The 27,839-nt window shown below is 34.7% G+C and overlaps 1 protein-coding gene across 8 annotated transcripts in view; it reads left to right on the top strand.

The window, feature by feature from the left end:
- Positions 1–27,839, top strand: part of LOC136032324 (translation factor GUF1 homolog, mitochondrial-like) — a 284,018-nt gene that overhangs the window by 78,543 nt on the left and 177,636 nt on the right. The window contains exons 8-9 of one of the 8 annotated variants that reach the window (XM_065712633.1): positions 690–815; positions 22,616–23,915. The exons of 2 other annotated variants lie outside the window; for them this stretch is intronic. In XM_065712633.1, coding sequence (XP_065568705.1) covers positions 690–815; positions 22,616–22,876 — 387 coding nt within the window. In that variant the 3' untranslated portion in view covers positions 22,877–23,915. 5 more of the 8 variants (XM_065712634.1, XM_065712630.1, XM_065712628.1 and 2 more) reach the window with 5 other exon arrangements.

The raw sequence follows: 27,839 nt of genomic DNA, 5'->3' as shown, positions 1-27,839 counted from the left end.
CTTGCGACTGCATGCTGCAGTAATTTCAATCGTAGCCAATACTCTGGCATTAATAAGTACGATTCACCATTATAACAACTTCCTCTGTGTCTTTGAAACTTTAATAAAGGACTAGAAGTAGAAGCAGCATTTCATAGCCATTCGGTTGCAGTAATTCAAAATACAGGTATAAATTGCCATTACCATGATTTTGAGCTACACATCATAAATTTTTACAGAGTCTTGGATGAAGATCGAATGGTGTTATTCCGTGACTACTTGTTCGGGGATTAAAAGCTATTATTAAAATGTATTATCAAATTTTATCATGTTGTAAATAACATCAATATTATAACCTATAAATATGATTTTATGGGAGCCTTTTATTATGCTTAATTGTACAAGAAATCTGGCTTTGTTCCCATGCACTGGAATCCAGACAGCTTGAAATCTCATTTTTATGTTTCTATTCGATGTTTTCTCATAAAGTTCATGTAATTTTACCTGCTTTTTGATGATTTGATGAATACTCCTGAACATATTTTTGTCCTTTGACTTTTAAAAGTGTTTCTATCTCAGCTTAGATTCAAATTTATCGCTCAAGAATTCTTATAATCAAATCAATTTTTATTAGCTATTCATTTTGTCTGCCTGACCTTTTTTTTCTGGAGAAAAAGTTGGTGAGTTTTTACTGCTTTTTTATCTTCCAGGGAAAAGTTGTTGCAGATCTGTTTCTTGAGAGAAGTTTCAATAAGTGCCCCAATCCACAACTATTCAAACAAGAAATGGAAGCTCTTGTCATGAAATTGAGAGGAGAAAAGCTGACACTTCGTAATGTATACCTGTTTATTAGCAGCATTATTTTCAAGGACTTTCATTGGATCTTTCTGGGACAAAAAAGAGATGAAAGATTCTTATTGTCAGTAGTAATTGGCTATTTCCGCTAATGGGACTGAATGAGGTAGAACTTCCAAAAAAAAATACAGGCTTTGGATTCTTTTCCAGTCTTAATGCCCATCTCTAACGGATTGCTTGCGTATTTGATTTTAACCATGATCATAAGTTAAGCAGGGTAGCTTTCGAGGGACTTACAACTCTGATATATGTATATATAGACACAAACACACACACAGACACACACACACACACACACACACACACACACACTCACATACACACACTCACATACACACACAGACACACACACACACACACACACACACACACACATATATATATATATATATATATATATACATATATATATATATATATATATATATATATTTATGTATATGTATATGTATATATATATATATATATATATATATATATATATATATATATATATATATATATATATATATATATATATATATATATATATATATATATATATATATATATATATATATATATATATATATATATATATATATATATATATATATATATATATATATACTAGCTGTTGGGGTGGTGCTTTGCGCCACCCCAACACCTAGTTGGTGGGGGCGCTTCGCTCCCCCCAAGCCCCCCCGCGCGCGTAAGTCATTTGTGTCCCTGTGTCCCACCTGTGAATATAGATAGATATATATATACTTTTAACTACGTAAAACTTGCGAATATACAAAATTCTTGGCTGTCCAATTGTCTGTGCATATAAATAGATTGTCAGGTTTACCGACTCTTGAACATGCAACATATAATTGTCCATGGGAAAAACAATCTGTATTCAGATCAATACCTCATTTTTCTAATGATTGCCCTTGAGCTTTGTTGATGGTGATTGCTAACCGAACATTCCCTGTGTCCCTGTTGTCATTTATATATTCCCCTGTGCCCCCTGGCGTCCCCGTTGTAGTTGTTTCCCTGTGTCCCGGTCGTCATTTCTGTCCCGGTGTCCCAGTCTGTAATTTCTCTTTGAGTGTTGTCCCGGTTGTCATTTTTGTCCCGGTGCTTTGTTGATGGTGATTGCTAATCGAACATTCCTTGTGTCCCGGTCGCTTTCTCTTTGAGTGTCCCGGTCGTCATTTATATTCCCGGTGTCCCGGTCGTCATTTGTGTCCCGATGTCCCGGTCTGTAATTTCGTCAGTTGACAAACATGACGTCAGTCGACACACAAACATGACGTCACTCGACAGACACACAGACAACTCATTTTTATATATATAATATATATATATATATATATATATATATATATATATATATATATATATATATATATATATATATATATATATAGATAGATAGATAGATAGATAGATAGATAGATAGATAGTGTATTTCAAAAACCCGTGGGCCATATACACACAAAAATATAAATAAATAACAAACAACCAAGGAAATTAACAACAGTACGAACACGCACAAAAAAACAGAATTCAACGCAAAAAGTACCTAATCTAACTACAAAAGAAATTAATCATATAAAACTTGTTCTTCTTATTAAAGATTTATCTGTATATACTCCCACTCGAAATATTGTGGTCGGGTTACTATTTTGTAGAATACCCGGAAGCATCAAATTAATTCCATGCAAATAAATTTCTCGTAAATCCAAGAGCACCGGGCATTTTCGGAGAAAATGATCCAAGTCTTGATCATCAACTTTACAAAGGGGACAAACATACCGCCTATCAGGACCAACTATCATTTTATTTTTGTCGAACGTTTTTTGCCTGTTCTGGATTGGAAGACAATTTGCCCTAAGCTGGATCCAACGACGTAGAATCATAGCCGGTAAATTAAATTTAAAATAAACTTCCTCCCCAAAACTAGGTTTTGCTGATTATAATGTTGTAGGGTTGTAGAATTAAAAACCAGCCCTTGCCAATGCTGAAGTTCCTGACTCTCTAATATAAATCGTACCTGGCTTTCTAGATTTGTTGGTACATCATGAGAGCAAAGACCATGATTCCATAAATAAGGCATTCCTACTTTTTCTAGTAATTATTTAATTTGGGATGGCCACGAGGTTTTTAAACCACATTTCAACATCTCTGCATATGCCACTCTTATATATATATATATATATATATATATATATATATATATATATATATATATATATATATATATATATATATATATATATATATATATATATATATATATACGTATATATATATATATATATATATATATATATATATATATATATATATATATACATATACGTATATATATATATATATATATATATATATATATATATATATATATATATATATATATATATATATATATATACATATATATATACATATATATATACATATATATATACATATATCTATATATATAAAAACTAGCTGCTGGGGTGGCTATTCGCGCCCCCCCCAAGCCCCCCCCCCCCGTGCGCGTAAGTCGTTACGTGCTATATTAGTTATGCGCCATTGTAGTTGTGTCCCTGTGTCCCACCTGTGAATATAGATAAAAGAGAAAAGATTTCTCTTTTCGTTATAGATATATATATGTTTTTAACTACGTAAAACTTGCGAATATACAACATTCTTCGATGTCCCATTGTCTGTGCATATAAATAGATTGTCAGGTTTACCGACTCTTGAACATGCAACATATAAATGTCCATGGGAAAAACAACCCGAATTCAGATCTATACCTTATTATTCTAATGATTGCCCTTGAGCTTTGTTGATGGTGATTGCAAATCGAATATTCCCTGTGTCCCGGTCGTCATTTATATTCCCAGTATCCCGGTCGTCATTTGTGTCCCACTGTCCCAGTCTGTAATTTCTCTTTGAGCGTCCTGTTCGTCATTTATATTCCCTGTGTCCCGGTGTCCCGGTCTGTAATTTATCTTTGAGTCGGTCGTCATTTATATCTCCCGGTCGTTATTTGTGTCCCAGTCTGTAATTTTTCTTTGAGTGTCCCGGTCGTCATTTATATTCCCTGTGTCCCGGCTTTTTCAGTTTTTAGTTTTTTTGAGTTTTTTTTATTAGTTTTTAGTTTTTTTCTTTTTAATTTTTTTGTAGTTTTTACCTTTTTTTAGTTTTTTTTAGTTTTTTTTTCTTTTTTAGTTTTTAGTTTTTTACCTTTTTTTTGTTTTTTTTTTTATTTTTTTAGCTTTTTGGTTTTTTTAGTATTTTCTTTTTAGTTTTTTTTTGTAGTTTTTACCTTTTTTAGTTTTTTTCTTCTTTTGTATTAATGCTAAAGCCAAGGTTCAAACCTGGAACCTCTCGGACCTAGAACCTGAAACATAACGCTTTACCAACTCAGCTACTTCGGCTTGAATACATTCGTTTTGAGCAGCTTCCTCGGGTGTTGCCATTGTAGGTTCTTCAGTCATTTTACAATTATAAATTTCTCTTTCAACTATCTTCTTACAATTAAAAATTTGTCTTTGGACGATATTCTTAAATACCTATGTCCTGGCCGTCATTTATATTCCCTGTGTCCCGGTCGTCATTTGTGCCCCGGTATCCCAGTCTGTAATTTCTCTTTGAGTGTCCCGGTCGTCATTTATATTCCCTCTGTCCCGGTCTGTAATTTCTCTTTGAGTGTTTTTTCTTTTTAGTTTTTTTTTAGTTTTTTACCTTTTTTTCAGTTTTCTTTTTCTTCTTTATTTTTCAGCGTCTCTATGAAATACATATCGCCGAACCTTTGTTTTTTTTAACTAAAATCTGGTAGGCATCCTAACTCGTTGGAAGAAAAAGAAGTTTTTGTCCCACCACCTGAACGATTATGTAAGGCTAGACCAATAGGGGCAGCTAAAGCAAAGGGAATTAGTAAATTGTCTGAAGTAATGAAAAACTCAGAATGAAGAAGAAAGAAAAATGGGGTAAGAATATGAGCGACAGCGATAATCAAAACATGTCTAAGTTGAAAATATTAGTTATTAGAATTAAAATGATGATTCTTTGGAACCACCTGAACTATTAAACGTGATAAGACCAAGAGAACAGCCCGAAGAAATTAAATTGACAACCGGTGAAAATCAACAACCTGGAGTATCAAATGAGGCAAGACCCCAAAAAACGAAAATTCACTAGTGTTATAAATGATAATTCGCTTACAGAATAAGAAGTTTTTGTCCCACCACGTGAACAATTAAAAAATCTAACCTGGACTGTCATGTAAAACTAGACCAATAAGGGCAGCTAAAGCAAAGGGCATTGACGAATTGTCTGAAGTAATAAAAATCCAAAATGAAGAAGAAAGAAAAATTGTGTTAAAAGATAACAGACAGCAGAGTCAAAACTTGCTAAAATTTAAAATGATAGTTATGATAATTGGGTTCGGGATTTTGACATGGATAGGTTCATCAATGCTTACCATGCCATTGTTAAAAAATTAAGGTTCTGCGATATGTATTTTATAATGACAAAAGAAAAACTAGGACAAAAGTTGACGTTAAACACTTTGTAAAAGCTTCAAGCAATGAAATAGCTGTAGATAACGACATTAAAGTTTATAAGGACGTTAGCCAAGAGCCAAGAACCTGATACTACATCAGCCTCTGTTAAAAAACAAAGGTTTGGCGTTATGTTTTTCATTATGATAAAAGACAAGTCAAGGTAAAAGTTAAAGGCTCAATAACAAAAAATAAACGCAATTTTACAAAGCCGGTAATTCTAATTTAAGGCCATTAAAATGTTTAAGGGGTAGATTGATGATAATGAAGGACAGATAAATGCGATGAGAAAACTAGTAAATGTGGGAATCGCAACAGCTAAAGAAAAGGGCATGAACAAACGACAGCGAGAATCACATTGAATTGTTAAGGAAATTTTGAACAGTGATCTAATGTTGGAAACACCTTAAGAAATTAGATGAGATGATGTATGAATTAAAACTGCTAAAGCAAAAAGCATGGAAAAAACTTTCTGAGGTAAAGATGAACAAAAATGGACAATCAAATCTACAGTTAGAAAACAAGGAACAGCGATGACTGGCCACAAAAATGATCTAAATAGATCGCTACTATACGAAAAATTCATATTTTTCATAGGGTGGCTGTGTCGAACTTTTGTGGAAAGAATAAGCACATGTCCTAGATACGTTATTGACATAACCGGACCGGATCCGCTCTCTTTGGGGGAATTTGTCATGACATCAAGAAAAGGCTCAAATTGTCTGTGGTTAGAAGAATATATATATATATATATATATATATATATATATATATATATATATATATATATATATATATATATATATATATATATATATATATATATATATAATAATCAAATGTTCGAGTTTCAGGTAGCAGGCTACAAATCATTGGGACAACAAGTGTTTTTAACGCCTTTTAATTACTAATTTGAACTACCATTATGTAACTGGTTGCGATGGGGACGAAAAAGGAGATAAGAAGGAACAAACTAAAAATCTATCGAGCTCCGAAATCAAAAATCTGTTCGTTTGAGATATAGTGTAGCTCTTTGTGTCCATTTGAAAAATCTTATTACCTTAAACCTTAGTTCCTCGAGTGCCATCTGTGGCGAATAGGGTATCGACGAAACCTCTCCACTCATCAACCCTGGCTGGCGCTGCGATGATATACTCCAATTCAGATGTCAGTGAGGTCTGAACCGTCTTGCTATCCCAGTCTAGTTTACTGCGCAGCTTATTCTTCGGACGACCACTTCTACGCCTACCATCGGGTTTCCAGCTCTCTGCTATGCATGGGAGACGACTCGTCCATTCGCTGCACGTGTCCAAGATAGGAGCAGTGTTTTTTTCCGAAGAATATCTGTGTCAAGCAGCTGGCCAGTCCTTTGACAAATTTCTCCGCTAGGGCCTTTCTGATGCCAGTGAATCTTAAGAATACTTCTAAGGCAGTTATCCTCGAAAGCCTGTATGCGCTTCTCCTGTTATCTTCCTACATTTGCTTGAATATAGCAAAATAGAGATAACATTGCTGTTAAGGAGTCTAATCTTGACTTTTAGCGAGTACTTTCCATTTCTCCATACACGTCTGAGCTTATTGAACGCAGAGGCAGCTTGTCCTATTTTACGTTTAATCTCGGTCATTGTATTTCCATCTCGGCCAATTCAGCTCCCAAGGTATTTGAAGTCGGAGACCTGTTCTACTGGCCTTTGGTTGTGTGTCGCGATAAGCGGCAGTTCGTTAAGGACCTGCTCTTCGTCTTCTCAAAATTGACAGCCAGTCCTAAACGTTTCGCTCTCTTCGCCACAGTGTTAAACCCTTTTTGCAAGTTTTGTTTGGATTCTTCTAGCAGTGCTACGTCATCGGCAAAATCCCAATCGCAAAACTGCTGGGTGACCAGTTTTACACCTTATCCTGTCGTCTGTCTAAGGACATAATCTACGCTAATCATAAACGAAATTGGGGACAGGACACATCCTTGTCTTACGCCAGGCATAATTTTAAAGAATCTAGTCTCGCCTGTTTCTGTCTTGATGCAACATTTGGGGTCAGTGTGTCAAGGAGTAATCATTTTTATAATCCTTTCTGGTAGTCCGTAGAGCCTTATGACATCCCAGAGACTTTCTCTACAGATCGGGTCAAAGACCTTCTCAAAGTCAATAAATAAAAAATAAAGCTTTTTATTCTGTTCATTTGAATTCTTCAGCGAGCGTTCTGAGGACAAATATAAGCTCCTTGCATGACCTTTTGGAGTGGAATCCACGTTGTTCCTCAATGGGAACAATGGGATTGCTAAATATGAAAAATTGTCGATTCTATCCCAGAAATTACTGCGTGCACCAATAACTATTTATCAAATAATGGATTTTGCTATAGATGACACTTTTTGGAGATACTAGACGGTGTTGAAATTTCTAGGAGTAAATTCTGGGTCCTGTTTTTTATAGAGGTCTAATTCTTGTATTAATCTCTTAATAATTTTTTATAGAGGTCTGATTCTTGCTATATGCCTTTTAAATATACAAAATAAAAGAAAATAATGAGAAATTTTGTGAAAACAGTGAATAACTGTGAATGCAGCCTAAGGAAATATTTTGGCTACATAATCAACAGTCGTCTTCAGGAAAACATAATATTGAATAATGAAAAAAATAGCTCAGACACACATTGATAGGAAATTTATACTTGCTGAACCTTTGTGAGGTAAGGACGTTGAGACTCTACCTAAATTCTATTTTGAAAAAATCTTTTTTAATTCATGATTTTAATTTCAAATTTGTTTTCCGGTGTTTCAATTTAGTTTTTTTCTCTTTCTTTTATATTGACTTTCCCTGAGGATAGCTATTGATTGTATTGCTGAAATATTAGCTTACATTGTGTTTACTGTTATTCACTGTCTTCAGAAAATTCCTCGTTATCTCCTTTAACTTTGCATGATGGAAAGTCAGTGCTGTCTCCGTTATTATTTACGCCTATCAAATAATTTGTATAGTTTACGGTTCTGGGTTCTCTCTTTTGGCTATTAAATATTTTTATACGATTATATTTGAATGATTACACACCTTAGAGCTTTTCGTTAATTTTCAACAAATATCCCTAGCATCTTTTCACCTTGAAAAAGAACTCATTGCTACTCAATTTGTCTGTTGACATTTCAAAAGCGTTCCACGCTCCAAGAATACAGAAGCAATCATGTTGAGTTCTATAGGCCTGGCGTATATATATATAAAGCTTTTAGTCACAATAGATACTTTGGTAAAGATAGAATACACAAGGGACACAATGGAAAAAGACATGAGGCTCGTTTTGACAGCAGATCAAATTATAGAAGAATCATGGATCAGGTTCAATAGCCAATCTATTCCTAATATTTTCTTAAAGGAAATTACTATATAAAGGATTTAAATCCTAAAATTTCTCAGGTTGTCTTTCAGATTATAATGTCTGGATTATGAGGGAAGGGGTATTGATAAGGGGGATGGGGGATACAGATCGGAAAAAATATTCGTTTAGATGAATACTCAAATTGGGTAAGAAGAAAGGATCAGATTCAACTGCCATTTTTATTAATATTTATAATATTTTCTTGTTGTAAATTACTATATAAATGTTTTAAATCCTGAAAAATAAGTTTTTTTTTACTCAACCAATCACAGTGTGTGATATGAAAGGAATCTACATTTAAGGTAGTGTACCCTTTACTTGGTGGTCAGGCTCCTGGCAGCTATTTGTGGCCACTTGTGATTGTGACCTTACCTGTTACTGGCAAGTTAAGCGCCTTTTCTTTTAGCCATTTTTCCGGCTTATTTTTGAAGCTTTGTTTAGTTTTGTCAGTAAAGATGGACAGCATTTTTGATTGTGACAAAAATCCATAAAGTGTTAAAGAATAAAAATTTTCGAGAGGTTTTGAAAATTGTTGGCTTTTTTTTCTTTTTATGTGGGTGCAATTTTAGCCTAAATGTTTCTTGACTTTTCACAGGCTGTAAGTCACACTATTTGTACAAGTCCAAAGCACGTTTTTATCTGTCGATATCTGGTATTTTACCTCAATTGACTTACGTTTTGCTAATTCGATACCAAGGGCGAAAGAATAAGAGGCAATATTTGTCACGCTATCACAGATATAAAGTTCTGACTTATATTGCTATATTTAAGGGCTATAGCCAATTAGTAAGCAGCCTGAGGTCCCTTTAAAGCACCGAGTGCCCCCCAAAAGGCCGATTCTGGATTAGCCATTCCAGTTAGAAGGGTTGCAATTTCAATAAGAAAAGATGCGAAACCCTAAATTATATGAAAAGTTACAATTCAATTATCGGTGAATAAGGAAGTGAAACAAAGAACTGAAAGCAGTGTGGACTTTAAAATGAATATTAAGTAAAAATCGAAATACCGTATCAAACAATTGAAAGAAACCGAGTCGCTTATTGTTGTGAACGTTGAGTACAGAGCAACGCTCTTTATTAGAATCGAAAATTCAAAAGTAAAATTCTAAGAATACCTAGACCAAATATTTACTTTTCATGCTAATTCAAAATTTTCAAAATTGCTAATTACACTTGTTTGAAATTCATTGAGTTACAGCTACATTTCAAAAGATGTAAGTATTGGAAAATCTATGTAATATTCGAAGAAAGACGGAAAACATTTCCATAAATGGGTATAACATGTTGGAAAATTACATTCTTAAAGTCGAATTGTCCGAGAATCCTATTTTTAAAGTTTCTATCTTCCATCTACATTTCTACGAAATTTTATGTTTTTTTTTGTGTGTGAAAAAGATGGTTGTGGTCACATTTTCCCTTTTTTTCAGCTTTTTTATTATTAATGTTTGTTAGTGAGCGCATCGAAGCAATGGTTGCAAAATATTGGCAAGAGGGCAACAGAGCCAACTCAAACGGAAATACTATGTTCAAGTGTCCTTTTAAGTAACAACATAGGTCATGTCGTAGTAAAAGGATGGTGTCTGCTGTTTTAAGCCCCCTGCCCCAAAAAACATGTTGGCCGGAATATAGCCAAAATACTATCGGGGAAAAACTCCGAGCCAATCAATCTGCAAACAACGACACTTCCGTATTAGCCAGTACACACTCGAGAAGTTTGCTGAATGTAAGATCTAGGAAACCTGTTTCACAGCCACAAAGACAAATGACGGGTGACAGAATGCATTGGACTTGTATAATTTGGAACATATATTTGCACATTAGGGGGCGAGGGTGGGAGTAAGGTTAGGTTACTTTACCCCCCCCCCCCCCTAATGTGCAAATATATAGCCCAAATTATATTATTAAATAAACTAAAGTATTATATTCTCATTTTATTTTGGTATGTTCCGTTAGGATTAACCTAACTTCACTTGTCGAGTGTGTACTGGCTAATACGGAAGTACCCAAACAACTACCGAAAACCTATTTGTAACAACTGTGTTATCCTCAGGGGGCTTGGTGCTGCTGTAAGTTGTTATTAATAGTAGTAGTAGTTATAAGCTAAGAATTATTCTTAAAAATTCAACAGAAAAATAAATGAATGGTAACAGTCCTCATAAAAGTGATAGCCCCTCAGATATAAGTATGCCTTATGCAACCACCTATCCATACTTTCATTTATTATGTCAAAACCAATAGCATTTCTATAGCAATGGAAATACCATGATGTCTTTCCAAAATGATTTACTATTTTATGCAATATGTTACGTAAATAATAATATTATGCAATTTTTCATAATAGGGGAGGGGGAATGCTAACGAGACTAGGCCAAGCTTAATCTAGTTTCTCGGGAAGATTCTTTGAGACTATTTAATTGAATCAGCGTCGTCAATCGCGGAAAGCATGCTGCTATGGTATCGTTAATGAACGAAGTTAGTATATAAAGAAATGACAATATATTTTCAAGGGAGTATATATTTAACCTTCGAATATCTTCTGACCGTATGAGTGTTTTCACTATCCTCGAATTTTCGGGATTTCCTGAGTCTCTCTAAAAGAAAATTAGGTTCTCCCATGATATATCGTTCGTAAACACAGCGAGCGATCACCTGCTTTCAGAGATCAAATGCACAGATGGCACGTGGCAAGTGTGGTGGAACTGTTCCAAGCATTTTAGGGTGGTTGTGTCAAGCATGAGGAATTGTGCTACACAAGTGGTTCTCCAAGATGCACACCACGAGGTGAACAGGGCGTAGCCGCTCGAAATATACGGACGTTTAACACGGAATAAAAATCGTTAATTTTGGGAGAGATTCCAGAGAACCAAGCTTTTGCGTTTGTGGAAATTGTGGGAAACACTGATAGTTTGGGGATCGTGGAATCACTGAGACAGTCCAGAAGACTCATATTTAAAGGCTACATATTCACTGTTTTGAAAGAGAGAAAATACAAACCGTCATTTCTTTACTTATATCCTTCGATCATTACCGAGGCAATAACACAATGATCTCCGTAATTGACAACGCTGATTCTATTAAATCGGTTTGAATATTTTCCAAAGAACTAAATTAGGATTGACCTAGTCTTGTTTGTATCTCCCCCTAGTATGGAAAATCTGCATCATATTACTATTTGCATAACCCGTTGCATAAACTAATAAATTATTGGAAATGCATTAACTGCAAGGCTGTTTCCAAGGGGGGGGGGGCTAGGGGGTTTGAACTCCCCTGAAGTGTTTGTCCGACTCGTAAAAACATAACAAAAATGAATGTTAACAAATTTTTGATGTGGCCTTAAAAAATGTCTTTACCCCCTCCCCGAAAAAATTCCTGGATACAACCCTGATCAACACTATTACCACTGCGGTAGAAATATAGTTGTATTCCATTTTTTAACGTATTCCTGTTTGGTTTTGACATGGTATAAGTGAAAGTATGGACTGGCGGTTGAACACAGCATGGTTATATAGAAGAGCTGCCCGGTTTTATAAATTGTGTACAGCATATGCTGCATTGCACGCTTAGACAAAACGTGTATTTGAAGAAGGCTCAGCATGAGGAAGTGTACCGCGATTTGTTGAAGATATGTGCTCCGAGATTTACATCAGGTGGTGGAGAATGGGTGACCCCTCGTTTATATGAATAGGGCACTCCTAGTTTGGAAATGATCAAAGGATAATTTACAGTGGAGAGAGTCGTTTGTAGCTCTTGAACTGAATTCCTAAAGTAGAAAATATGAGCAAAATAAATCTGTACGTTTCATGAAACGAAGAGCTGAATCCCTCCTACTGTTTGATGGTTTGTAGAAGACTGTTAGGGATTAGGACATGGGAATATTGCGACTCAATATTCAGGAAACAATTTTTTGAGTTTATTTCTGATATTAGCAACGTTCTAAAAATGAACATGCAAACTCTTAATTTGAGACATCAGTTAACAAACACTGAAATTGCAATCCAAATTAACAAATAAATCAGGACAATGAAAGGGCACAGGTAAATAAAATAAAGATCGTGAAATAAAAACAAATAATAAAAGTGAAATTCTACAGGCATTATATTTGTTCAGTTATATTTAAACAATATATGTTCAGTCATATATTGGCCGTATTTAGGGCCAAATCTGCAGCTGCATTGTGTTGTGGCTTCTATGACTGGGAGGTTTCACGAATAATATTTGGATAGTTCTTAATTGATTAGCCATTACAAGATGTTCGTAACATTTTGGCCCTTTTTAAGGCCTATTTAGGGCCGAACGTGCCACCGCAATGCCATTTAGACTGAGATTAAGACTACGACCATTAAGACTGAGAGGTTGGACGAATAGCTTTTTGATAGTTTGGCCAGGTATGGCCCTGTTTAAGCCAAAATTGTTGTTTTGTGGCACGGCATGACAAAAATAGGTACTTTGCTTTTGTCTGATCTATTTTGGTACTAAAAAACCGCATCGAAACTTTACAATCTCAATTCCATGAGCCCTCTTCTGATTTTCGATTACGGATTCGACACGATCACCTCGATTACTTTTAATAATAAAAGTGAAAGTCTACAGGCATTATATTGTTTTTTAATTTTTCTAACTACACAATGCAATTTTATGGTCCATAATCCGGCGGAAAGTTGAGGCGGTGATAATAAACACTGTTTGTAGTCCATCGCAAATTCTTAACTGAGCAAAACCTGGCTTTAAGGATGACTCCTCCCACAGCTTGTGGCAGCTTGCGAGGCACACAGTTGGAATCTTTTAACTTTTGAGGTCAGGAGGCTTAATGCCTCCTGGTGGTTCTTGCCGCTCTTGCGCCCTGGAAAAAATCTTCATTAGTGTCCCCTTGTCTGCTGAAAATTTGTATTTATTAACAAAATTTTCATTATTTAAATGTGACTTTTCTTTCTTTCTATGGGATAAGATATTGAAAAAAAAAAAAAAATCGGATTCGCTTTGCTTATGCCTACTGCCTACAGCGCCCTCCTTTATTTTAATTAAAAATAATATTTCAAACTTATAAAATGATTATAAATGTTATATTATTTATTTGAAACTTTGTGCCCCTAAAATTTCTACGGCATTGGCAAGTGACACCTCTGTCCCCCATAAAACTTTCTCTGGCCCCTTTTCTCATTTCTTTACTTGAATAATTATTCGTAACCACACAGTTCTTTCTTCTCTTTTCTCCAGACAGAACAGTTAAGCACCACAAATCACTTAATGTCTGTAGATTCTTATTTGAGGCTAAGGATTGGTTAAAATTTGTTGGGTAAAATATAATATTTGTTCAGTCGTATTTCGGCCGTATTTAGGGCCAAATCTGCAACCGTGTTGGGCTGTGGCTTCTATGACTGGGAGGTTGTACGAATAACCTTTGGATAGTTCTTAATTGAATAGCCATTACAAGATATTCGTGACATTTTGGCCCTTTTTAGGGCCTATTTAGGGCCGTACCCTGCCACCGCAATGCCATTAAGGCTGAGGTTAAGACTACGGCCATTAAGACTGAGAGGCTGCACGAAAAGCTTTTTGATAGTTTGGACAGGTATTACAGGATACTAAGCCAACATTGTTGTTTTGCGGCACGGCATGACAAAAATGGGTACTTTGCTTTTGTATGATCTATTTTGCTTCTAAAAAACCGCACCGAAACTTTAAAATCTCCATTCCATGAGCCCTCTTCCGATTTTCGATTATGGATTCGATACGATCACCTCTGGAAGAAAAATAAGAAAAAAAAAAAAACAAAAAAAAAACAACACTTAATCAGAGCCAGATTCATCGGAAGCAGTGCCAAGTTTGGTATTTTTTAGATGGGGTTCACAATTTCCCTTTGGATGTTTTCAGCCATACCCAATTGAATACTGTAACTTTTGTCAAGATAGCACTTCGTTTTTGGTTGTTTTCACCTTTTTTCCAAGAGCATGCAAATTTTCTTGTGCTTGTAATTTTTGTTAGGTAACTTCATACTTAAAGATACTTTTGAATGAGCATAAAGATCAGATTGATTTGATTCGTATGTTCTTTTTAAATTTTTTTGTAGAGTTTCGGTTACTATTGGCACGTGGTGCTCTTCGCTTACAAGTTCCTACTGTGAACAATTTGATGCGATCGCTAAGTTTGCGTCTTTCAATATAAAAAAAAAGGTTATGTGAATAATTGTGGTTTGAGGTAGATTGCCGTCGAGATAGTGACGGTATAAGGTTGATATTTGGTTATTGGCCCTGCTCAACTATTATCCAAATTCAAGATGTAGAATTTACCCTCATTTCTCTACCCCAAGGCATAAAAACTTACTTTTTTTTAGTGTTTTATATTTCAAATTTTTGATGATCAATTAATTGAAAATTTATTACTTACTGGTAAGAAAAGACTAATAACTATTGTCTATAATTTTTTTTCCGATTCCGAAAGACAGTTTTTCCCAAAATAAGGTTTTCTGGGAATAGATTAATAATAGTGATCATTAAGCTCAGATAATTACTCCAAGTAAATAGTCTCCTATTTGGAAAAGTTCATTGGAATTGGATATCCGACAGGTTGCGAGACTAATTGCTTGAGATTTATCTCAGATGTAACGTAGGTGATGAGATATTGTAGTGCTATTTAAGGGATGTATCTAGACGGTGATTGAGTTATTGCTAAAGTATTTTTGGATTTTGACCTCTTTTTATGTCTTATGATTGCTCAATATTGTAGTAGCTGATAATTGTTGCTAACCAAAAATTAAAAGTAGTCATTGAATAGGAAACCGTGCAGAAATTTAGATGCGAGATGAGGGAGGGGGTTGTTGATGGAGGTCTGAAGGCTATCCAGCATACCTTCCTGTAGTTTGAACAGATTAAGAGGAGGGAAGAGAGACAGTGGAGCTATATTACACCCTCCCTCGGATATATGCTCTATACAATCCAATCCCGATGAAAATTTACCCAAAATAATTATCCTTAACAGCTCCACGCGTACTATTGAGACGGGAAAGAGAAAGCAAGAAATATAAAAAGTGGGGAGACCATTTTAGGCTTGCCACCCAAATATTTTTGGTCACTTAAAAAGGGCACTAGAACCTACCATTTTCATTCGAATGAGCCCTCTCACAATATTCTAGGACTCATGGGCCCATACCATCACCCCCGGAAAAAACCTCTGATACGCTGGTTCTCTGATGGTGTGAATTTCATTAAGGTTTTAAGACTTTTAGGGGGTGTTTCCCCCTTTTTTTGAAAATAAGGTAAATTATCTCGGACTCGTAACTTTTAATGGGTAAGATTAAACTTAATGAAATTTATAAATTGAAATCAGCAAAAAATTCAATTCTGTTGATACATCAATTAGTATCAAAATACTGTTTTTTTTAGAGTTTCGGTTACTATTGAGCTGGGTCGCTCCTTGCTTCGTGGTAACGAACTGTTTGATAAATTTATCATGGTTGCATAAATTGTAGCCTTAGTTGATGTTGCCTCAATATTTGTATCTTCCCCAAGAGCCTATTTTTGGACCTTCTGATCGTTCCTTACCACGAACTGTGTGGTTATGTTTTGAATGTTTCTTGGGATTTTGATAGTATTAGCTATTGTTTTTATAAAAAATTTATTGTATATTTGTCTGAGATTGCATGCATATCATAGTATACAGTGGAGACGTAGTTGTGAAAAATATTGCTGTTCTTTATTTTTAAGAAAAAGAGCTGAGGTGACCGCTTTTCGATCTGTTTTTACATTTGAGAATACCGCTTCTTAAAATATTTAAATGCGGTAAATCCATTGTTGTTTTTGAAACCCACTGAAGGTCATTGGGGTGATTATCACCCTATGGTAATCACCCATGGTGTGATCTGGAGGCTTTGCGAATCCAGATTAGGCTGGCTGTTTCGAAATTGGTCAAATATTTTTTAAAATTGCAAATATAAAATCTCGTACATTTAAAATTTTTTTTTACAAAATGTCCTACAAGGGAGGGTATCCTTAAAATAATCTTGTGCAGTATATAGAATTCTAATCGGTTAAATCGGTTAAAAACAGTCATTTAAGTATGTTCTAGCCTGCTGATAAATTCATCAGAACACCCAGCAATAGGTGAATTATAAGGAATTAATAGAAGTGTTGACAGTCAAGAAAAGCGGCTTGTAGGCCAGAGGGATAACTTCCCACATGGTGTGTGCCCCTAAAAAAGGTTATTAGTTATTTTGTGTTTATTACTGAAACTGCTGGTATCCTTTTAAAGCTAAATTTGCCTTTAAAAAGATTAAACTTAGCACCCTGATGTAGATCCTCCAATTAAGATGAAGTTCAACATTTCATCACCTACGCAACACCAGAAACAAATATTAAGCAACTGCTTTTAAATGCTTTCCATTTCCTCTGAACTTGCTTACCTTGGAAACGTTTGACGAGGAGATTTATTTTGAGCTTATTGCTCAAAGACTAGGATTTAGTAGCCCTATTTCGAAATAGGAAAGATATTGTCTTATAATTATTCATAACAGTGGGTCATCGTAATTAATGACTTCTAGTAAGCACGCTTCTCCTCCATCCTGATCTATTTAATGCCTCCCTCTTTACATTCTCCCAAGAAATCTCAATTTCCCTTAAATCCTTTATTGTGACCTCCCACCTGAGGCTTTCTTTTCTTTTGGCCCCGGATGGTTGGCCGAAAAGGACGATCATTGGCAATCCGTCCTCTTTCCTCCTCTGAGTGCTATTATCTTTTAAACTTTTCTAGTCATTCATCAAAGGATGAAGTATGTATGTTTATAATTGCTAATGTCTTATATTAAATAGCCTACACATTTAAAACACTATGAAAACCTTATTTACTCTCAGAAATAAATATGTTGTATTAAAAAATCTACCAAATATATCAGTTCAAATGAATTATAATATTAGTTGAATTTTTTTTTGCAAGGCCATAGCCACAATTTTTACCTTGCTTGAGAGGTGTTGCCAAAATATGTTTGAATTAAGCAAGACATGCAACTATACTTCGAAATAGATTAATGCATAGAAGGCTTATGGCTCTTTACAAAAGGTAGTCCTAGAGTGATGCCTCTGATTGAGCTTATCATCCCTGATGTAGACCCTCCGTTTAAGATGAAGTTCAGCATTCCATCACATACGCTACGCCAAAAACAAATATTAAGCAACTGCTTTCAGATGCTTTTAATTTCCTCTGAACTTATTTTCCTTGGAAAGCATTAACGGGGTATTTATTTACTCATGGACTAGAAAACAATAGCCCCATTTCAAAATCGGAAAGACACCGTGTTATAATGATTTTATAACAGTAGTTTCGTCGTTACTGCCGACCTTTGGTCGTAGTGAGTGTAGACATTATATATCCTATTAAAACTATATCAAAAATTGAAAAAAATCGAGAGGTCCTAGGTCCACTCTGAGGGCTAACATTTTTATTTGGATTTGTCTACTCCTTCCTCAAACAATTTAGTTTTTATGTTAGTTACTGCCAATATATTAATTAGTTATTAATTAGTTAATTAGTTAATATTAATTAGTTAATATTAATTAATTAGCCTTCACATTTTGAATACTATGTAAAACCATAATTTATCCCTTAGAGTAAATATTTTACATTAAATTTACCATTGTATCATTAAAATTACCAGCTGTATTAAACTAAATGAATTAAAAAAATGACACAATAAGTATTAACTATTACTACTACTAATAACTCACCATAGCACCAAGCCGGCTGAGGCCAACACAGCTACGCATGCCCAATCTATTCAAGGCCTCCCTCTTTACACCCTCCCAGGAAGTTCACATTTCCTTTAATTCTTTATTTTTGACATCCTCCCACCCCAGACGAGGACAACCTGCTTTCCATTTAATCCCAGATGTATGGCCAAAAAGGACAATCTTTGGCAATCTATCATCCTTCATCCGCAGAACGTGGCCTATGAAAAAACACCCTGAGCCTTGGCTATTCTACTTTTAACATCTTCACTGCTCCCGCCATCTTTACTAATAATACTGACAAGGTAAGTGAAGCTGCCATACAAAATAAGTATCAACTGGACAGGTTAAGTCAACAATTTGACCTTGATTGAGAATTTTGCTAAATAAGCTCGAATTTGGTTTATGCTTGATTTGGTTCAAGTTCAGTTTGGCTTTAAGCTTGAATAAGCATGACATAGGTTCAGAATTATACATTTTTCAATCACACATGCAAAACATTCTAAATATACAATTATCAGACGGAGAGACAAACTTGTTTCGCAAAGATAAAAATTAAGTAAAGAACAAAATGGATAGCTGGTCAAAATGGAAGACAAGAGAGACACAAGTAAATAAGAAAAAAAATATTCGTACGGTTAACTACTCACTACGCCATAGCAGATACCCCACCCGACGGTGCATAAAACATTCTCAACCAGCAATGGAACAAGAAGAAGAAAATCAAGACCCGAGAGAAACATCCAATAAAACAAGAGCTAAGAGCTCATATGGCACTTGTGACGAGGCGAGAAGAACTAAGAGCCAAGAGATCATATGGTATGAGCTCTAACAAAATTCTATGAATCAATAGATTGATTTAAAAAGGAAAATAAGAGGCTTAATGCCGGTCAAGATTTAAAATAAGAGCTCTGAGTCACAAAGTCCTTCTAAATATCAAAATGCATTAAGATCCGATCACCCACTCGTAAGTTATAAATACCTAATTTTTTCTAATTTTTCCTCTCCCTTTTGCCCCCCAGATGGTCGAATCTGGGAAAACGACTTTATCAAGTCGAATTGTGCAGCTCCCTGACACGCCTACCAATTTCCATCGCCCTAGGACGTCCAGAAGCACCGAACTCGCCAAATCACTGAACCCCTCCCCCCAACTCCCCCAAAGAGAGCGAATCCAGTACGATTCTGTCAATCACGTATCAAGGACATTTGTTTATTCTATCCACCAAGCTTCATCCCGATTCCTCCACTCCAAGTGTTTTTCAAAGATTTCCCCCTCCAAGTCCCCCCAATGTCAAAAGATCTGGTTGGGATTTGAAATAAGAGCTCTGAGACATGAATTCCTTCTAAAAATCAAATTTCATTACGATCCGATCATCTATTCGTAAGATAAAAATACCCAAATTTTCATGTTTTCCAAGAATTCCGGTTTCCCCCTCCAACTGCCCCGAATGTCACAGGATCTGGTTGGAATTTGAAATTACAACTTTAAAGCACAAGATCCTTCTAAATATCAAATTTCATTAAGATATGGTCACCCTTTCGTAAGCTACAAATACCTCAATTTTCAAAATTATCCCCCCCCCCAATTCCACCAAAGAGAGCAGATCCGGTCCAGTTATGTCAGTCACATATCTTAGACAGGTTTCTACCCATCCAGTTTCATCCTGATATCACCCGCTTTAAGTATTTTTAAGATTTCCGGTCCCCCCAACTGCCCCCCCCCTAATTACGCTTGATCCGGTTGAGATTTAAAATAAAATATCTGAGTTACGAGGTCCTTCTAAATATGAAGTTTCATGAAGATCCGATCACTCCTTAAAAATACGTAAGTTAAAATACGTCATTTTTTCTTATTTTTCAGAATTACCCCCCCCCCCCCCCAATTGAGCGGATCCGTTCCAATTATGTAAATCACGTATTCAAGACTTCTGCTTATTTTTCCAACCAAGTTTCATCCCAATCCCTCCACTCTAAGTGTTTTCCAAGTTTTAGGTTTCCCCCTCCCAACTCCCCCCCAATGTCACCAGATCCGGTCGGGTTTAAAATAAGAGCTCTGAGCCACGATATCCTTCTAAATATCAAATTTCATTGAGATCCGATCACCCGTTCGTAAGTTGAAAATACCTCATTTTTTCTAATTTTTAAGAATTACCCCCCCCCCCCAGCTACCCCAAAGAGAGCGAATCAGTTCCGATTATGTCAATCATGTATCTGGGACTTACGCTTATTTTTCCCATCAAGTTTCATCCCGATCCCTCTACTCTAAGTGTTTTCCAAGATTTTAGGTTCCCCCCCCTCCAACTCCTCCCAATGTCATCAGATCCAGTCGGGATTTAAAATAAGAGCTCTGAGACACAATATTATTCCAAACATCAAATTTCATTAAGGTCCAATCACCCGACTGTATAGCAATTCCCGGCCTAAAATATATTGTTACCATAGAACCGTATTTCAAAATAGAGAGGATTGGTATTGCTACATAACTATGATTTTACTTAATGAAAAAAAATTTTCCTTATAATTAATGAAAAGGGGCCTAGAAATAAATTGACTGTTTAATTTCCATTGAATTTTCTTAGTTAATTAGCTACAGTAGTTCAAGCCATATTCTTATTGGCATTTGCTTGTGTAATCTGATGATGGAGCAAAATATTTAGAGTAGGTACGATAGGTCTGCCCCCTCCCCTGGCTTTTCAGAAGTGAAGCAACTATCATTTACTATTGTGGTTTAACATATTTGACATTTTTTTGGCCATAGCATAGGTTTATTTCCCATCTTTTTTGGGTGATTACCTGCAAGAGGGCGCAAAGTGAACCAAAACAGAAATAATTGAAGCGCTTTACGAAGGAAAATTTGATGAACAAAATCTTCTTAACCAGCAAAAAAGAACCCTAAAACTATAGAAATATAATTCTCTGTTGAAAATAACCTCCTTCGTCTGTTAGACCTCCAATTTTGTTGTAGGGGCGAGAGTGGATTGTTTAATCTAAGCATGTCGCTTTTTATGTGTTTTTATTTCTTTTCTAATTTAATTTTTATAATTATAATAATACTTTTGTTATTTCACTATTATGTAGGTTTTTTTTATTAATAATATTTACGTCTGCTCTGGAAATCAGCTGACTATGCTGATTTAGCCTAAAGTAACTAAATTTGAATAATTCAATTAATATCAATAAGATTGTAGAAAATAAGAATTTATTATCTTATTTTTGTCAGACCGCCCGAGAATCAAATCTGGAAATTCACCCATCTTATTTTATTTTATTCACTTTGAATAGGAATTAATATCTATTCAATTTGTAGGATTTTTTGTGGTGCGGGGGCTCTAAAATTGAAGCACTGCTTATCTTTTTTCCTTGGACAAGGTTCTAATGTTGTTTTGGAATCAAAACGGCTATTACAGAACATATATCCAGATGATTGACAAGATTTTCCCGCCTCCCTCATTTAGTTATATTGAAGTCCCGATCACGCTTGTCACTAGACCAAGAAAGAGAAATCACTTAGACAAATCTTGAATGATTGTCAATACTAGATAAAAATCCCAAAAGTATACTAAAACGGGATTTATTTGAAATAGGGAGGGCGAGGGGTGAAACCTATATCTGAAAATCATATCTACTGTTTGTTTTTAAATTAGGACAGTTTTAATGATTTGTAATGATTAAAATTTAATCATTTATCAGAACTCTCTTAATAATACCCGAATAAATGTGAACCGAAAGATCTTTGCTGTATTTACAAAGTTTTGGAGTGTAAGGAAGAACTGAGAAAACGCGAGCCCAAGGGCTCTCAAATCATATATATTGCAGATTTTTTGGTCAACTTTGAGTTCACCTGAATGTTGACTTTCGGATTTCCAAAGTATATTAAGTATTGAAGACTATAAAAGGATCTTTTTGCGTTAAAGAATAACAGTACACGTTTGGAGGAGTGACAAATTGGAATTTTAATATGTAACTATCTTCATCTATGCGTTATAATCAAGGTACGAACCTAAAAAATGGATTCCAGAAGGAGATTCTCTCTCCTTCCTTGGAGCATCCAACAAAAAAAGAAAAAAGAAAAAAAAAAAGCAAAAAGGGCGCTAGTATAGGTCTAGTGAAGTATTTAGTTGATTTTATTTATAAGACCTAAAGAAATTATTTGACCTTATCTGGCTAATTTTTTTAGACTCAAGTTGGTGCTCTTATGAACGATGTGTTTTCTTTGATGATCCGTCACAAAGTTCGTGTTGAAAGTCAGTTTTCATCCGTTGTGCTGGCTATAGCTGTGCTCGAAGGAGTGGGTCGCTCGCTAGACCCAGATATGGATCTCATCACAATTGCCCGTCCTTATGTTATTAAAGAAATGGCGAGAGAAATGTTTGACTCTGATAAAGACTTTCTGGAACATTTCATGGAGGATGGATCACTTTTTTCTCCTTTTAATTAATTTTATGATCTGTGATAGTTTAATGCTTGTTATGCGCCCTCCTTTCAAGACTTTTCTGTTTACTAGCAAAGATTAACCTAGATATTAAGGTAGTGTAAATCGGATTGAGACCCTTTAAAGCTTAGTTCTGACAGAAGTTTTCTGAATGGCCAATTTTTGCCAAGCAAAAAGGACCAAGCGACGTCTCTACGTCAATTGTGGCTTCTATTTCTGATTAAAAGCTAAATTTTCTACAATCTGTCGTAGTTTCAAAGTTTCTTTGAAATACTGGTAAAAACGTCCTTTGAAATCTTCCTAGAAACTCCCTGTTAAAAAGACTGTTTTGAAGATTTATTTACAATAAGTAAAAATAATTGCATATTTCGCTATTGTACATTCAATTCTGTCGTCTTTCAAACAAGAAGTTTTTGCTTATTTTCAACAAAAGTTTGCGAGCCAGAAAAATGAACTTCTTCACTCTGACGCAAGAGCGAAGCACAACGAATCTTTGCCCATATGGAGATGTTTTTCATTAGACATTGTGGAGTTTGTGAAAACGAACTTCTTGACTTTGACGCAAGAGTGAAGCAAAACGAATCTTTGCCAATATGGAGATGTTTTTCATTGGACAATGTGGAGTTTGGAAAAAAGAACTTCTTGACTCTGACGAAAGAACGAAGCACAACAAATCTTTGCCCATATGGAGATGTTTTTCATTAGACAATGTGGAGTTTGGAAAAATGAACTTCTTGACTCTTACTCAAGAGCGAAGCACAACGAATCTTTGCCCATATGGAGATGTTTTTCACTAGACAGTGTGGAGTTTGGACAAACGAACTTCTTGACTCTGACGCAAGAGTGAAGCAAAACGAATTTTTGCCCATATTGAGATGTTTTTCATTAGACAATGTGGAGTTCGGAAAAACAAACTTCTTTACTCTGACGCAAGAGCGAAGCAAAATGAATCTTTGCCCATATGGAGATGTTTTTCATTGGGCAATGTGGAGTTTGGTTTTCGACGCAAAATTCGATTCCTGTCAGAACTTAGCTTAAGTGCTTGGTTTGTTTTTACTTTGACGTATTCTTATGAGGCTAAAGTATTCCTGTAATTTGAACTGTTCTTGAGAACATTTGCTAGGTCTTACGTGAGAGGGGAAGGGTTTGGTGAAATTCAAGCTGTAAGAAGAAAAATTCATGCCAAACAGGGCTATAAGGTATAAATAATTCTATCTGTCTATCATCGCGGAGAATTAGCTTCTTTTTTGTGTTTGAGCTTCTTTACTCGGTTCCCCTCCCTTGGTAAACTTTGACCTCTTAGCTCCAGCTCAGTTCCTTTTTGACAAGCTCAATTAAAAAGAGAGAAAATTTGTTGAAATTCAAAAATAATACAAACAGACAATAGCCAATAAGCGTTAGGACTTTTACGGCCCTTGAATATGATATAATGAATTCAAGCTGAGATTCAGTTACAGTAGATCCAATGTTATACGAGGTATTGGGACCGAGAGCACCTCAGATAAACAAAAATTCATCTATCCCGGGCGCTATAAATAATCAACAACGAAAAATGTGGTGAAATGAATAAACGTGGACTTTTACTAACACGAACACTATAACTAATCAAGTAGGAAACATGCGGAGAAATAAATAAACACGGACTGCTACTAGCACGGACGCTAAAAACAATCAACTAGGAAATATATGGTGAAATGAATAAACATGGTCTTTTATTAACACGGACGCTATAAACAATCAACAAGGGAAAATGGGGTGAAATGAATAAACACGGATTTCTACTATTACGGACGCTATAAATAATCAATTAGGAAACATGTAGTGAAATGAATAAACATGGATATCTACTAACACGGACGCTATAAACAATCAACAAGGAAAATTGTGGTGAAATGAATAAACGTGAACTTCTACTAACACGGATGCTATAAAAAATCAACTAGGAAGCATGTGGTGAAATGAATAACTGTGGACTTCTACTAAGACGGACGCTGTAAACAATAAACTAAAAAAAAATGTGGTGAAATGAATAAACACGGACTTCCACTAACACGGACGCTATAAACAGTCAACTAGGAAACATGTGGTGAAATGAGTAAACACGGACTTCTACTAACGCGGGCATTGTAAACAATCAACTTGGAAAAATGTTGTGAAATGAATAAACACAGACTTTTACTAACACGGACGCTATAAACAATCAACTAGGAAACATGTTGTGAAATGAATTAACACGGGCGCTTCAAATAATTAACAAGGAAACATGTAGTGAAATGAATAAACACGGACTTGTACTAGCACGGACGCTATAAACAATCAACTAGGAAACATGTGGTGAAGAGTATAAACACGGAATTCTACTAACACGGACGCTGTAAACAGTCAACTAGGAAACATGTGGTGAAATGAATAAAGACGGACTTCTACTAACACCGACGGTATAAACAATAAACGAGGAAAAATGTGTTGAAAGTAATAAAACTCGGCCAAAGATGTTGCATAAGCGTCTTTTTGTTTAATTATAAATGAAAATGGCAAACTTTAGTGATGCAACTTGATTACTAATTACAGCGATCTAGCACTGCGCAGTGCCTTTGACAAAGAAGGAGAGTTATTTTTTTTATGGTAACCTGACCACCATTCATTTTTTTTACTAATAGTCTTCAAATATTTTTCAGTAATAAATTCTAAGACCACACTGGCTATACTAGAAATATGACAAAGAATAGAAAAACAATGCATGTATAATAAAATTAAATAGTCGAGAAAAATAAGGACAATGTCAGCCAGTGGATAGAAAAAAAGTGAAAATAGGAAAAGCAGATATTTTGACAAGGACTTCCGTTTTCCCCGTCCATTTAATTTTATTACTCATTTATTATTATCCTTTCTTCTCTGTCAAATGTTTCAGCAATACGAAGTAAAATGCTTATTGAAATCAAATTTTCTTCATCACAAAACAAACAAACTTTTTACAATAAACACCAAAATTTTGCCTCCCAATGATGAGAATCAATCTTATTCCAAAATTAGGTTTATTATATACATAAAAACAAGACTTCAATTTTTTTGACTATTTCAGTTTAATTATTTGAAAATTTATTATTATTTATATAAGGTTTCGAAAGTGACGTATTTGATTTTACATTTTGTCTTGAAGATAATGGCTATACAAAAAGTTTATATTCTATAGTAAGTCGTTATAATTAGCTATCGTACATATTCTGTCGTATTCCGCTTCAGTTTTTATAACCTAAGGTTTTGACAAAAAAAAAAAAAAAAAAAAAAAAACTTCGGCTATTAAAACTATGTAGAAATATCAAATCTGCATAATACTCTGTCAAAATACTGCATACTCTGTCGTATTCCGCTTCAGTTTTTATACTCTAAAGTTTGAAAAAAACTTCAATTATTAAAACTAATATATTAATAGCATTCTCAAGGGCCTGTAACTCTCAAAATACTTGTCAGCTCCAAAAACTGCACAAAATATTTTCGCTTAAGTTTTTTTTAGTCTGGTACAAAAAGTTTTCTAAAAAAAGCCCTATTTATTTTATTCTGTACCGAATTAGCTCCATCTTTAAAATTTTTAAGTTCTGATTCTAAAAATTTGGAAGTTACCACTCTAACTCTAAAATCTAAATGATAAGCTTGGACGTAGTATTCTAGTAGCATAACTAGATACAAACAAAATGAAAATAAATGAAAAACGGATATAATATTTTAAATAAGACAGTGGAAAATAAATAAAAATCATTTTTTCACAAATAATAAGTTAAGTCAGAATGTTGTGAATTCACGTCTGGAAGCCTTTCAACTAGAAAGGTAGAATGTTACTCCTTACCTTTGAAAACAAACTTTTTTAAATTTAATTTCTGGTCGTTTTTTTGCATAATGCTGGGATATCCCAGCACTATCCCCCTTCATAGAAATTATCTTCTCTCATGAAAAGTTCCTCCATGGAAAGATCCTCCCACGTTGATATACTTGATATACTTTCATATACTATTATATACTATTGAAAAGGGGGCGAACCCCGTCAAATACGTAATAATTTTGTTCGTTTTTTGTTTTAAAGTTGCTCCTTGCTTTCAGTTGAAAAACTTGTTTTTTTAATTAAAAAAGAAAGGAGTAACTGACAACTCTACACCACTGACAACTCTATGTGAAAGGAAAGATTCTTTTGCATAGTATATCAAAGTATATCTTTTAATCAAAGGAAAATAACAAATTAACATAACTGCATGGTGAACATTGTTATATTGTACATTATTAAAACGTGAGTTTTTTCACGTTTTTTCTTTTCTCGATATACTTTATTTAATTTAGGCGAGGTTTTTCTTTTTCGTTTTTTGTCCGCTGATTGGAAAGGCAGAATTGTCTAAGAAAGAATATAATTAGATATATTCTTACGGTTTCCTACGGTACGGTTTACATGTTTACCCGTTTACGTGTTTTAGTGCTTTTCTTTTTCTGCATTAAAGTATAAACATATGCAAACATATTATAGAATGTAAACATCAGTTGCATTTAAGATTTAAAGATCTCGTATGCTGTGTGTAAAACCTATAAATGTACCTGATAATAATTTAAGCGGTTTTTTAGTCTTTACTTTGTCCTTTCGCAATTGCGTCCAGATTCATTATTTACTTTTCTTTTTTAGTGTCATAAAGTTTTCTTTTATCTCTTTTGAAGCCAGTATTTGTACTGCTTTTAAGCTTTTTCCTTTCTCCTACCTTTACATGGTATATCTCAATTTTGTTGGTTTTGTTCAGTTTTTACGGTATTTTTAATAATTGGGAATCAACTTAGTAAGCTTATAGGCCTTATTTCTTATGGACTCTGTCTAGAAAAACGGCCCTTTGGATCAATTACAGGGGATTGATTCTATTATTCTTAATTAACATATTAATGAATTTAATAGATGGCTGGATTAATGTTTTGAGGTTGGATGCTTTCTGTACAATAA

Source organism: Artemia franciscana, chromosome 10, assembly GCF_032884065.1.
Source record: "Artemia franciscana chromosome 10, ASM3288406v1, whole genome shotgun sequence".
NCBI classification, from domain to species: Eukaryota; Metazoa; Arthropoda; class Branchiopoda; order Anostraca; family Artemiidae; genus Artemia; species Artemia franciscana.
This window is presented reverse-complemented; position numbering and strand designations above follow the sequence as displayed.